Below are 14,007 nucleotides of genomic sequence, written 5' to 3'. Positions count from 1 at the left end.
GAAAGCGTCGGACTCTATATAGGCGCTCGCGAGGAAGGACAAACCATTCGCTAACGTAATATCCAAAAGAAGCAGAAGGAGTTAAATATGCGATGGCGAAATGTGTATCCATCCACAAGAGCTCGGAGTCTCCCAACAAATTATTATGGAGGGGTAAGTCTCGGGGAGAGCAAAGTTGGGCCTGAACACCAGATTCACCAGCGTCATCGTTCTCTCCTTCAGTATAATCTCCAGTAGAATAACTGGGCTAGTAGCCAAAATTCGGAGGGTGTCCACTTTGCCCCACACCATCATTTTCATCGGAGAGAGACTGTGATGCATATCTCACTAAAAAGTAGGAGTTGAAGGGAGTTTTCCACCCACGCGACTTTCTCCCAGTGCGAGTCCAATGGAGAGAGACGCAAAAAACTTTAGCTTCCTTCCACGACTCCATTCTCCAACCCCCAACCCATCTCAAAGCACAATCAACATCATTTATTCACACACAAACTATGTACAACAGGCATCTTGTGTTTTACTTTTCGCCACCCAATCCTACATTACTGCGAACAGGGGCGGACGAACATGGCGAAACCCAGACTTGAAAAAACTTTCTTTCCAGTAGTTGCGTCATCATCTTTTGGCTCACGTTAAACGTGGGTTTGGTTCGATACAGATGAGATGATCTATTTTAGTTCAGCCCCAAAGAACACCAAAGCTCCACGTTCCATGCAGGCCCAGAATTATAATGATAATCAAGGAGAAAGTGTGAAGGTGAAAGTCTTATTAGACTCGTTCCAGAGTTGACGCATGCAAGAGACGCTGGCCTAATTGTGTTTCATGGAAGTGGGAAATTGGAGATGCTTGCTTAAAATGGACAAAGATTAATTTGAGAAAAGAAAATAGTTTATTTTTTTCTCAGTTTATTACATTACTCTGAAGAATCAGTTTCAATATTCGTCTGTGTAAGGTTTATTTTCGGATACAATTGAATAAATAATTTAGCATTGAATAAATCAGTGTAAGCATAAACGACAAATGGATTCAAGACTTGAGTTGAAGCGTATTATTAAATATATTTTTTTAAGAAATCTATTCTCATTCCTATGCTTTGTTTCGTCAATGCAACGAAGATCGGGATAATTGAGCGATTTATCTTTTATGTTTGGTCGTCCCATGCAATTTTATTTCTGCATGGTCGTCGTTACCTACTGGAGAGCTCGAAAATGTGTCTATTTGCGAGGAAAGAAGAAATCATTATGACAAAAGAATTGTTCATCAGAGCAAACAATGATCGACAGACAGTTGTATTGATATTTTATTTTTCCAGCGATGATTTGAAAGCAGCAGCAACAATCCTCAAAAAATCGCGTTGTGTGTGCCTCATCTGATTTGTTTTTGATAGAACAAGAGATAAGTTGTCGTGTGACACTGCATTAGCACAAAGTTTTGCAGTTATTCGTTCACTACTGTTGAGAATGCACAAATGAAGGTTTTTATAGAAATGTATCTCATCGACTTTTGTAAAAGAATTCTCACATTTACACACGCCTTCTCTTTTTCTATCCTGACTCGTGTATGAATTCAGATATTTAAAGATTTTAGCAAATATAATGTGTGTAATAACAGTTTAGAAATTACTTTAGTCACACAATGCCATAAAAGAAGGGACATTTCCCAGTGGAGTCATTTCATGTTGAAAATTATAATTAATGAAAATGGTATTTTCCATCTAGAAAATGTAATTAGTTACCACATTTTATGCCGTTAATGAAGAAATGATCGGGAATAAATTCTCTGTTGGGTGATAATTTATAATGTTTATGACTTATTTACATGATATTTTGATAATGTCATTATCATTGACCATGCACTACATTCACGTTTACGTATGTACGAGTATGTATCATAAGTACTTATTTACACACATGTGCCAGACTTGATAGTACACATGTGACATATTTAGGAATGACGACAATGGTCTAATGTTGAGAGCATTTGGATCCCATCACTAAGTTATGAAAATTATGTACTTGTATAAACATGTGTGTACAATTGAATTCGAAGGTCGACATTTAGGTCAGAATTTGTCCCATATTTTACAAGAACTTGCATAAACCGTTTAAATAATAACCTGACACAAGTCACTTTAAAACTATTATGTAGGTAGTTGCGGAACATTGTACAAAACACTCAAATAAAGTATCGCAAAGATCGATCAGAAGCCACTACATGGCATTACACCCTTGACTGCAAGGGCAGCAAAAGTCAGAAGCGCAAGAAAATCCGACATTCTTCTTGACATGTTTACCCATCAACACAATGAGAATACACCACCCACACTTAAGTTGGCAAATCAACCTTCGAATCCTGGTATTATTAATGCATTCTATCCGAGACTTTTTTGTCTGAGCTCGGTCGGATGGACGAGTTTGATGTAAATGCATACGCCGGAAGGCAAGACAAATTACCCTTTCTTCCAGTGAAAGTGTTTCGGCTGGTCTCAAAGCATTTCTATCTCTTTATTCGGATTAGTGTTGCATACAAGAAATTCATCTTTGGATTCTAGAGATCAGTTTTATGCCCTCCTCTCTTGTGAGATGTGTTCACCATATCATTTTAGGAGCTTACTGCGAAATATTATTTACTCGTGACGTATGTATGTATATGTTCATACGTAACTTTGCATTAGTAACTTTTGCTTGAATCATGCCGATCAGCAAAACAAATAAATATTGTGCTCCACGGGCTTTTGTTTACTCACATAAAATCTGTCGCAATGGAAAATATAAGTAATTCATTGCAAAGTTTCTGACATTGTATTATGGATATAATCCGTTGAGTAGAAAACTTTTAGTGGGTATTGATCAATGCTACTTAAATTCATGCATAAAATGTTTTTTCAAGTGAATTGTGCATTATTGAAAATTGTCCTTGTCATAAATTATTCGGATTTGATTTCTAGTGGAATGTGGGTGGGTGTAGAGGTCACGATCAATTAAAGCGTCCCGGAAAAGAAATGTGTAAACATTTATACGTATGCGCATACGCTGGTTAAACAAATGATAAGACACTTGAGCACATACCACCCACCTGAAAGTACTTCAAACCTCAAGTGGTTTGAATTTATGTCAGCAAGTATAAAATTTGTATAAGGTTTTGGTCATACATTGTCATGTTAATGTCACTGGAATGTGAAAAACTAACTCAATTAGTGACACTGAAAAGTATAGGGAAAATTGTAATGTGGATTGTACAGGTTAGGGAAGATTTAGGTTCTATACTTATTTTCTTGCAGGTCAGATCAGATTTTGGGGCCCAATGGACAAACAGAGTAATTAAATTATTGAGCAGGGTGATGGTATTCAATAGCTTCGTTTCTGCAAAGTTTTTGTTCGAGCTCGAGTTTGCGAGATAATTGTATTTAATAGGTTTTTGTTTGAACTGTTGACCATCCACCACGCACCCTGTTCAAGGGAAGAAGTCCTCGTCCCTGATCTCAGTCCTCATCCCTGATCGGGACTAAATACTTTTATTGTGCTATTGGATAATTCGGAACTACTATAGTGCTTAGCACAAAATCTTTTAAATCCATCTATTAATACACTTACTGCTATATTCATGTAAGTCTTCTCTCGAAGCACTTTTAACGAAACTTGTCATATAAAGGGTGTTAATAAAGTCCGATCCCATGCATTTTTTGGAGCGTGGTTGTTACAAATTCAGCTGGAACTTTTGAACCAGTGAAGTTATTTATTTCAAATTTTTACCATGGGAGGAACAACTAAACGTGTAAGTCATGAGCATCTTAGAGTTGAGATACAAACATTGCATCAGCAGGGGCTTAAACCTACAGAAATTGTGCAAAAATTGGGCTGCAGCCGCAGAACTGTTTGGAAATGGAAGAATAAAAATTTTGTCCACGACAAAAAGCGACCAGGGCGACCCAGAAAGGTGTCACCTACCACAAAAAGAATGATTAAAAACAGACTTTGCAAGAAAACCGGTAGTTCATTACGTAATTGAGCAAGGGAGTTAAATGACTCAAAACGCTATAAAGAGAAGAAGAAGCAAATTAACTGTGTGACCGTGCAAAAATTTGTGAAAACTACGAAGTGGGGTCACACAGCTTACAAACTAACCAAAAAAACCTCTCATGTCACAAAAATATATCGATGACCGTCTTAAATTTGAAGAACTCCTTCAGAAAAGTGCCCATTTGAGTGAAAAAAGACTTGGTGAAGAATTGCGCAGTCACATCCTTTGGACTGACGAATCTATTATTGAACTATATCCAAAATTGAACCAACAAAATGTTCGTTACAGGACAGAAAACAAATCGGATGTACCATCAAGAGCGATCCCAAAATTCGGGCTTAAAGTTATGGTAGCGGGTGGATTTTGTGCACGTTGCGTGACCCCTCTACATATCATACCAAAAGGCCAATCAGTCAATGCAAAGCATTATATGGAAAAAATATTACCTATCTATTTCGATAGCATGGGGAACAAGGAAATATTTCCGAATGAAAGAAAAATAGTTTTCATGCAGGATGGTGCTATAGCCCATACAGCAAAAGCGAGTTTGAGTCTCATCAAGACGCAAGTTTCAACGGTCTGGAGCAAGGGGGTGTGGCCCGGAAACAGCCAAGATTTGAATCCCCTGGAGAACCTGTGGTCCATACTTAAGGTAAATATATACAAAGAGCCACAACCCCGGACGAGGGAAGAGCTAGTAAAAAAAGTTCAAGATGTATGGAATTCGATTCCCACAGACACATTGGAAAAATTAGCACAGAGCCTTAAACAAAGAGTTGAGGGCATGATTAAAGTAAATGGTAACAAGACCAAATACTAAGGTAAATATGTCGAACATTTTTTGTAAGTATCACGGGTAGTTTTTTTTATACTAGCCTTCACTTTTTTATAGGAAAAATGGGATCGGACTTTATTAACACCCTTTATAAATTCAAAATGGCCTTTATCCGCATCATCTTCCTTGTTCTTGTACTTCTATGCAGCCTAACAATGAATTTGCTACCTTGTGCAGCAACGAATGCACAGCACGCACAGTGAAGCAATACTGGCAGGGAATAGGGATACGTTATTTCGAATTTTGTTGTGACGACGCTCTCAAACCACATTTGCTCTTTTGTTTATAAAAGCCAAACCTGTTTCTCAGCCCTGCGCGTATACTGCTGATTGAGTAGCAGCATCATAAGCAATTAGTGTTGTATGCAAACAAAAGTTTGAATTGTACACGAGTTCACGATTTGAAGATATTGGCGTAGAATCTGTAGAATAGGTCGGAGGGGAGAAAGTTTTGTCATGCACATGTGACCTGTTTTTGTACTTCTATCTTTAGGAAATGATAAACATGACGTTATAAAATCTTATTTACAAACTATAACAATACAATGATTTAAGTAGTAAACGTTAAGGGAATGCTTGACTTTTTATGCCCCTCTGCTGTAGTAAGGATTGTAATCAACACTGTTGTTTAAACCAGATAAACACTAAAAAAGATTCAGATAATCCATTAACTAGACCTAAATAGTGTTTTGTGTCCCCACCAATAAGTGCATGTCATACTATCAGATTAGTCCACTGAATGTACGAATTTGTACACGAGATGCCTTTATGTTCATTTAATATTTCAGTAAATATATGCCCAATTGGTGTCCGGAAATGTGGAGATGATAACATTTATAATGGCTCCATTACTACCAAGCTGAGCTGTGGTGCGTGTGCAATATTTTTTAAATAAATTAATATCATGTTATTGCTCTACAAGATTAACAAATTACGGGACAAGGCACAAAGTATGTAGGTGCTTGTAGTAACACACATTTGACTTATTGCTACTTCCTGTGCAAAAAAAGTTGACACTCGAATTTTTGTAGCTCTTCAACGGATGCATTTATGTAAGTACTTATGTACATACTTCCACACGCTTATTATACTCTAGATGCATGCACACTGCAGATTAATAAAATTAAGAATTCTAACTTAAGTGCTATACAAGAGAAGCAGAGTAGTAGTGATCGTGTGATGATTTTAGTCATCTTTATCTTATTTGCTGTAAAGGCAAGGATATTTCCTACTCGAATCCTTCCCTAGAATTTCAATTATTTCGGCGAATGTGTAATTACCTCAATATTATGTATGTCACACATGTATAACAAGTAGCCAAAAAGCAGGTACGCCGTCCGTAGTTGTGTGGACTGACATGGACTGCGACTAAATATTACAGCATATCATCATTATTATGGTGGAAATGAATAAAGGAAGTAGAATGCTTTTTCAAATATCTCGTTGATGGCTACAGAGTGACCACAAATTATACATTTGTTATGTCATATGCGCGTAATAGTTGCGTTGCAGCCTTCGGCGCAGGGGGCATTTCAGTGTTGGGAGGATCTACTTACATGCATAAATAAACAGTGCTGATTTGAGGGCCATGAATGAATTCATCAAATAATCCTACAAATCTGCGCCCTTTGTAATTTGTATACGATGTATATAAAGAAGAGTTTGTAAATCACAGCACGTTAGTCAGTAATCTATTTTAGAACTGATACGGTGGTGAGATTAGTGGTAGTGGCAACCACAGGTGAAAAATGAATTTCAAATTTCTACTTTTGCTGGTAAGTGATTTCTTACTCAAGTTTTGAAAAAGCAGTGCCTTCGTCGAGAAAGTGCTAATAATAATAACAATTCTCTTGTGCATAGGTTTTAGTGGCATTCCTTATAATGGAATTGGATGCTAGAAAACCACATAAGAAAGGAAAGAAAGGTCACAGAAGGCCTAAAGGTCACCATCATCACAAGGGTCACGGGAAGGGAAAGGGAGCGAGTTTAGGGTTCAGCTTTAGTCTTGAAAATACTCACGACAAGGGGAAAGGAGGCGGCTGGGGACACGAAGTCCCCCTGAGACTGCCAAGACTGAAACTCATCAAACCAAAAATAAAGTTTATTCCGTGGAGAATAAAAGTCCTCAGGCCCAAGTTAATTGTTAAGGGTCCTAGATTCAAGGTATACTAAGGGGATGTTATTGTTCACTTATATATAAACTTGTAATAATACGGGGTGTTTGTTGGTAATGGGGAACATTTGCCGTGTGTTTGTATTTTGTATGTACATGTTAATAATGAAATATATATAATTTAGAAATTGATCACATTTTTTGACATTTTATTTTCAATGTTAATTTTGGACTGGATAAAGCAATGGATAGAATCATGTACAATTTTTGAAATTTATTACAAAGATTATACTCGGATATTATTTTTTGAGAATTGAATTCAAGGCAGGACGGAGTTCAAGGCAGCGGATACGTCGATACGACCCCAGCCATATCTAATGGAAAAAAAATATTTTAAATCAAAATATTCAGAATATCCTTATCTTAAATGAAGTTTCAGTTGTCTTACGAATTGTTTGGCCATGGATAAGTGATATTAACACCTCCACCAGTGCACACAATTTCTGGTATTTCTGGTCTCACAGTGGTAGCTGCGATATGGACAAAAATAGATTAATTAGAATGGAGTCACCTTGATTTAAAAATTAAAAAACCGTATGATGAAGTATATAGTCAGAACTAGATACTTCATCCCATAGTGCAAAATATTCATACTTTCAAGAGCTGTGGCTATTTCCGGTCGTGTGGCCAAGCCGGCTTGCAGAAGAATAGCAACAGCGCCAGCCTATAAATCCGATGATAGATAAAAGGTTATTGCTACAATTTACATATTATCGGTCTAGGAAGGTTAAACTTAAGTTTGTTTACCACATGAGGAGTGGCCATACTGGTTCCGGACAAAAGGGTGTAACTGGTGTCAGTCGCAATTCCGCAGCTCCTAATATTTACTCCTGGCGCTGAGACCTCGGGCTATTTAACAATTTTGATAGTTTTGCATATTGAATTACTGATGTGGAAATTGGAACACGTAAAATTGCATAGAAGCGCACGGTACGGGACTGACCTTGATGACACTGGTGGCAAGGGTTGGGCCATGAGAGGAGAAGACGGCGACAGCATCGTCAGCATTGGTCGCTCCGACACTGATAACGTTTGGTCGATCGCCAGGACTGTTCGCTGTGCGACATCCTGGGCCGGAATTTCCGAGTGCAAAGATAGGAATAATGTTGACAGAATTCCACGAGTTGATAACCTCATCGTACCACGCGTCCTCTTGACCACCTCCCCACGAGTTGGAGCTCAGGTTTGGTCGTTTGGTACAATCACTGCCAGTGCTAAAACCAGTGACAACAAATTCGAATCATCTACATACTCCTTTCCTATGATCAGTATAGACAGGAAATTATACCCATCCCAATTTGTCGGGCAAAAAGTCCACTCTCCACAAGAAATCAATGCGTACTCAGAACAGGCACTCGTTGAGCAGCTTGAAAATGAAATTCAAACAATATTAAAGTAGATTTATTTTAAATAACATTTATAGACTTTCATTGCATATTAACTCACCCCTTGCAAGCCACCCACATGGATTCAGAAGCCACACCCGTACCGTTTCGCCCAACAATGCTACCCTGTTCATCATATCATACATCAGGTTTGATGCCTATTGTACAAATTCAAATGAGGGCTTACCATGGTGTGAGTGCCATGTGCATTCTGGTCATTCGGTAGCTCAGTGTTTCCTTCAGGATCTGTGCATAAGAGAAAGCAGAGAAAGTTGAGCAAGTCGCATATTCCCCCAAATGTGATGCCTCTACAAAAGTTAGGATTTTCGCCATACTTACCAAACCATCCATAGTCTGCTCGGTAGCCGTCTCGCAAAGCAACGTGAGTGTATCGGACACCAGTGCTGTGGACATCAAATGGTGTTAGAATGAATTGGAGAGCAATTAATAACGATGACCACATGTCATAACGACTTACTCAATGTTTGAGCTAACAATTCCTGCCCCCGTGTATCCTCGCTCCCACGCCTCTGGAGCGTTAATCTGAGACACTGCAAACATTATGAATTTAAAGATAGATTAATTCGATAAAATGAATTATGATGGAAATAATTATTGGAAATGGAGATAATTACCTCCCCATTCCAAAACTCGTTCTTGGGAAACTTCGACGGGCGCTTCAATATGGACGACCTTGGCTTCGCGGATCTCTTCAATATCATCTCGGTGGGCAAGGGCTTGGACCAACTCCAAGGGAGCACCTCGCACAGAGATCCTGTTGGTGATGTAAAATCCCTTAACTCCGGATGACTTAAATTTCGTGAGGATGCTCAAAATTTCCTTTTGGGAGGAGGAGGTGAATCTGTTGAGCTCATTGTAGAGGGTGGTGGCCTTGTCGTCGGTGGTGGCAAAGATTTGCGATTCGACCTGGGCAAGAACTTGGGAGGTTTTCGCCTTGAGAACAATCATAATGTCGGCATGATCCTTGGTTGAGTAGGCCTTGAGTAAGGCAGAATTGACCACTGAGGCCGGGGTGGTTGAGACATGGCTCAGAGCCACTGTGGCCAAAAGGAGAGAAATTATGACTTTCATGTTGTGTGCAAGGTGATGTACTTCGAAAGGTAATGTGGGTCGGAGGAAAGTACGGCTGCCTTTTTATACCTGTCCCAATATGCTATGTAACTACATAAGTATTTAATGAGTGCATATTTAATAATTGGCAGGCGTCAGAAGATCATGAGAAATGGATTCGACAGATTCAAGTTATTTTAATACGGGAATCCCTGGATTCATGTAATCGACGGATTATGAATGATTATCAGTTCGACAATATTGGAAATTAATTGACGACCTCCGTTAAGTGGGAACACAATGAGACATTATTTTTATTTAATGCAGTATAGCAAACAATATTATCCATCCAGCACGTTATCTTGAAAGTGGTGCTGGTGGTGACAGGTATCCGTGATGATATGGACACGCTGCGCTAGATCTGAATGATTATCTCCGTAATATATAGCGTTTACTTATGGATTTACCCTGGGTCAAATGGTTGTAAAATAACCATTGACCCAAAAATATTCCCTAATAAATGTTTTTCATCGCCGTTTACAAAAATGATTGTCATTGTCACTTGGATCATTGAGTTACATATCAGGAAAAAGTGTCGAGTGTATATGCCGCACTCGTGATTGATGATCATGCTTGATAATATTCACATATAAGTTGAACAAAACAAATGTATATTTTCAAAAACTGTCAAAAATTAAGCAATGGTTTATTAATTTGAATTATGATTACAAAAGTATGTTGTAGAGAATTAGAAATCATTTATGAAAGGTAATTGTCCGGATCCTTCAGAGAGAAATCCCCCAGCGAGTCAATCATCCACCGAACCTTAAGAACCTTTATATGTTCCATATTGTGCATTTTGGACGCAGGAGGCTTGTTTTTATCATCGTAGAGAATAATGTGAGATGTAAGAGTCAGCTTGTGGCTGTCCTGTTTCGGCACATGAAATCGGATCGGATACTCTAATGGGTCCACGACGCTGGGATTCGGCTCTCGGTTGATAACTTCACCCCCAGTAGACTTGACCAACGCAGCCAACATGGTTTTCCCAATATTGTCGAATGCAGAATTCTTGTATAAGTAAAAGCAAAATCCATGAAAAAGTCCTGGATTCTACAAATTGGTACGTATAACTATTAGGACAATAATATCAAGATATGAACAAAATATATTTTTGAGAATAACTTATTACCCCTAGCTCTTTATTTGTTCGGGCAGAAGTTGGTGCACTTCTTTCACTTTCAAGTACATCGCAACTTTGAACCTCAAATGAACTAGGAGAAAGGACTTTCTTGGCTTCAATTGAGTCGTTGATCCCTAAAAGCACCAAAAAAACTATTAGTTTAATTTAAGAGACTTTAAAGAGTAGTCGAACCTTTGATACATATTTTTAAGTGATATTAATAAGAAAATAACCAAACGGGAGTCTCATTACGGTGTTAGTACGGTGTTATAAGAGCGAAAGTGGGGAAAGTGAGAAACTCGGGAAACTTACATTGCATACTCAACATCCAGAGACCATTTGCGATTCCATGTAGGTAGTCATAAGAATACTGCACTTTCTTCTCGCTGTCACAATTGAATATCATATGAGTCACTTCGCCCCTAGAATTTATAATTGTGCTTAATAAAACTTTGCGTCCATAATGTCGTCATAATTTTTTTCCACAGATAGACACATCTAGTAACTTACTGCAAGGTTTTAGTGACCTTCAATTTGAGAGTATTTTCAACATATGACAGCTCTTCAGGGGAAACATCACAATTAAAGTAGATGAGCGCATTAGACAACTGTATTTCAAGGACAACCGGGTCATCGACAAAAGAAATGTCAGGACTGTTTCCACCAATTGAAGAGTCCTCGAATAGTTTAGCGATTTCTTCAGTGGCAGCAACATCTCTGTAGGAAATAAAACTTAACCAATTGCAATGACAATTAGGTTTCATGTTATACCGTGGGAGGTTGCCAACTCGATTTCGAATGTTTGGAGAAGCACCATAGTCCAAAAGATAAACGACAATATCTTGAAAACCTCCCCTCGAAGCCTCATGAATAGCAGACTCGTTATCCATTCCAGGGATATTGGGATTGCATGACCCACCCTCACAGAGTAATTTTACTAGCTCGAACTTACAACTGGGACTTGCTTTTCCATTTATTGCTTCGTGCTAAAAACAATTAAAAAATTATCAGACATTTTCACCACTCACGCAAAAAATGAAGCATTTCATCATTAATAATAGAAAATAAGTAAGTCATATCATTATCATATCGTATTATTATTGTAGGAAGGAACTAACTAACCAAAGGAGTCCATCCAGCATAATCTTGAACATTAGGATCAGCCCCCGCAAGTATCAACTGCTTCACTTTTTCTACCTGACCAGATCTGCAAGCAATATGGAGCGGTGTTTCTCCCTTTGCATTTTTCTTGTCCACTTTGCCTGTTGTTGACGAGAATGACGCAGATCCAAGTGAGGCAGGACTGTCTGCCTTATTCCCAATAATAGCATCACCCCGTTTTGCAGGAATAGGTGTAGAATATGGCGAGATTGTTTTTGTTTCATCAGACACCACTGTCTTGCTGCTAGACTTTGCGGTATGTTTGGTACTTTTGAGACTAACAGGTTGACTACTAGCCTTTGGTGCGATTTTACGCCGTTTCCCCAATGCTGGTGTAGTGGCAGAGTCCAATGATACGGTCGACCTAGTAGAATTGCGCCTGGTGTTACCTGGCATAGCCTCTTGCGAGCTGGATTTAACGATGGTTGTGTCAATGTCAGGTGACATTCGAGTCAGTTTAGGCATCTCTGGCGTGGAATTAAAAGTATCCTCTTCAAAGTCCGTGTCATCATCATCATCATCAGCAGCATCAACATCCGAATCCGACTCTGGAGAACTTTTACTCTTTTTGGTTGGCCTAGAAGGCGAGTCGGCGGCAACCAAGTCTGGGGGATCCTCAGTGTCACTGGCATCAGAAGAACAATTTGCGCGCTTTTTGTTCTGTCTTGCATTGGGGGCAACAACAGGAGAAGGCTGAGAATCCTCGAACATATCTGGGGAATTTTCTCTCACGTTGTTATCCATCGGTGACTTGGGGGGACTGGTGGGGGCAATGTTGTCAGTCGTAGGGCTACTCTCATCTTGTGCAGCTGTAGTGTCGTTCAACCATCCAAAAATTGATTCAGCAGAGGTCGCGGACCTCGGCACAATGGGTCCCCCAGTCACCAAGTCGATATCAAGTGGTGGTGAAGCCTCTTCATCGCCAAGTTCAATTTCATTCAATTCTTCACGCGACATGTTTTTCATCTCTTCCTTGAGTGCCATAAGAGCATCAATCAATGAAGACGAGAATGCATCTTCCTCCAAAGAACTGTTTAGTCTTCCAACGACGTCGCATACGACACAAGGTTTCCCGGACATGCTTTCTACACAGGAAGCGCAATATTTGTGGAAGCAATTTCCTAAAGTGTACACCTTTTCCCTCGGCTGCGTGGGAATACCGGCACTGAAATTAGCCAAATTATCGTTTTCAGCCTAATTTCATTACAACTTATCAATGGAACGACTTAGCAATGCATAATGGCACATCGTTTAGTCCATCTCATTTATTTTATTGCCATTTAACCATAATGATACTACCTACGTAGTTGGACGCTCCTGCTAATTTAAAAACGTTAGAGATGGTTACAGAAAAAAGAAATCAAGAACAAACGAAACAAATCTTATAAGTAGGTAAATCTAGTTTGTTAGATAGAAATTTTGAAGTTTCGAGCATTAGTTTTTGAATGTGGAATTGCTATTAGGTTAAAAAATTGGTTTCCGCAGTGGCTATGAACCCACGACCACCCGTTTTCTAATTTGGTTTAAAGTTGTTGAACCATGAGCAATACCAGCAAATAAGTAAATAGAATAACTTACCATTTGACACATCTCAAAATTTTGCAAACTTGTTCCATTGCCTTCATACTTTGAACAAATTGTTCCCTTGTGGCTTTCGCGACCATGTCTTCGCCTTCGTCCTCTTCGCATTCTTCGCTATTCTTCTCGCTGTCGCTGTCGGAAACTTTTTCCTTTTCCGTTTCCATTGTTGTATTACACTCCTCACCGGCCTCTCTCCGTTCAACTAAATTGATCCGAGCAATTCAGTACGAGTCGGGGAATACTTTTATTCAATTTAGGAGTTTAAAGTACATACGAAAGCTCTTTCACTTTGACTAGAATTAAAAACGAAAAACGAAATTATAGCAAGTAACGTGCTACACTACAGCAGCTGCGAGTAGTCTAGTTTTTTGCCGCAACAACGCATTCCCTCCGTCCCGTCCAGACACGCATATAACGTGAAAACATGTTCTATCCTGTCTTGGTCGGACCACCACCACCACAGTTACCCAATTAACGAAGTTACGCAAATTTCTTATCCATAGTTATGCAATGACAATAATTGACAAAATGTAGGCTGTATGTATAGTATGTTCTGTTTAGTATGTTCTGTTGTCCAAGGTCAGAGAAGATGGTTGTATCTA

General features: G+C 39.0%; 3 protein-coding genes across 3 annotated transcripts; 1 reads left to right on the top strand and 2 right to left on the bottom strand.

Moving 5' to 3' along the window:
- The first annotated feature begins 6,492 nt into the window (after positions 1-6,492).
- On the top strand, positions 6,493-7,156 carry LOC110847476. Its single transcript, XM_022094426.2, has 2 exons — positions 6,493-6,626; positions 6,712-7,156. Exons 1-2 carry the CDS (start codon positions 6,600-6,602, stop codon positions 7,021-7,023), a joined length of 339 nt encoding a protein of 112 aa, XP_021950118.1. The 5' UTR covers positions 6,493-6,599; the 3' UTR covers positions 7,024-7,156.
- Positions 7,153-9,549, bottom strand: LOC110847475 (bacillopeptidase F). Its single transcript, XM_022094425.2, has 11 exons — positions 9,045-9,549; positions 8,888-8,960; positions 8,749-8,813; positions 8,597-8,655; positions 8,471-8,535; positions 8,313-8,390; positions 7,968-8,238; positions 7,772-7,873; positions 7,619-7,688; positions 7,413-7,494; positions 7,153-7,338 (listed from the first exon to the last, which is right to left on the bottom strand). The coding sequence occupies exons 1-11, from the start codon at positions 9,499-9,501 to the stop codon at positions 7,284-7,286; spliced, it is 1,377 nt and encodes a 458-aa protein (XP_021950117.1). The 5' UTR covers positions 9,502-9,549; the 3' UTR covers positions 7,153-7,283.
- A 601-nt stretch (positions 9,550-10,150) lies between these two features.
- Positions 10,151-13,745, bottom strand: LOC110847665 (BRCA1-associated RING domain protein 1). Its single transcript, XM_035850341.1, has 7 exons — positions 13,403-13,745; positions 11,786-12,989; positions 11,435-11,649; positions 11,174-11,380; positions 10,976-11,085; positions 10,673-10,797; positions 10,151-10,593 (listed from the first exon to the last, which is right to left on the bottom strand). Exons 1-7 carry the CDS (start codon positions 13,567-13,569, stop codon positions 10,240-10,242), a joined length of 2,382 nt encoding a protein of 793 aa, XP_035706234.1. The 5' UTR covers positions 13,570-13,745; the 3' UTR covers positions 10,151-10,239.
- Positions 13,746-14,007: the final 262 nt, after the last annotated feature.

Source organism: Folsomia candida, unplaced genomic scaffold (assembly GCF_002217175.1).
Source record: "Folsomia candida strain VU population unplaced genomic scaffold, ASM221717v1 Fcan01_Sc003, whole genome shotgun sequence".
NCBI classification, from domain to species: domain Eukaryota; kingdom Metazoa; phylum Arthropoda; class Collembola; order Entomobryomorpha; family Isotomidae; genus Folsomia; species Folsomia candida.
This window is presented reverse-complemented; position numbering and strand designations above follow the sequence as displayed.

Bases quoted from the DNA above. Each gene is read 5' to 3' on its own strand.
- LOC110847475 (XM_022094425.2), bottom strand. From the start codon at position 9,501: ATGAAAGTCATAATTTCTCTCCTTTTGGCCACAGTGGCTCTGAGCCAT. The intron at 8,961-9,044 runs GTAATTATCTCC...TAATGTTTGCAG, and splicing joins ACGAGTTTTGGAATGGGGAG to TGTCTCAGATTAACGCTCCA. The intron at 7,874-7,967 runs GTCAGTCCCGTA...ATTGTTAAATAG, and splicing joins TTGCCACCAGTGTCATCAAG to CCCGAGGTCTCAGCGCCAGG.
- LOC110847476 (XM_022094426.2), top strand. From the start codon at position 6,600: ATGAATTTCAAATTTCTACTTTTGCTG. The intron at 6,627-6,711 runs GTAAGTGATTTC...TCTTGTGCATAG, and splicing joins TCAAATTTCTACTTTTGCTG to GTTTTAGTGGCATTCCTTAT.
- LOC110847665 (XM_035850341.1), bottom strand. From the start codon at position 13,569: ATGGAAACGGAAAAGGAAAAAGTTTCCGACAGCGACAGCGAGAAGAAT. The intron at 12,990-13,402 runs GTAAGTTATTCT...GGCTAATTTCAG, and splicing joins ATTTTGAGATGTGTCAAATG to TGCCGGTATTCCCACGCAGC. The intron at 11,381-11,434 runs GTATAACATGAA...TATTTCCTACAG, and splicing joins CGAGTTGGCAACCTCCCACG to AGATGTTGCTGCCACTGAAG.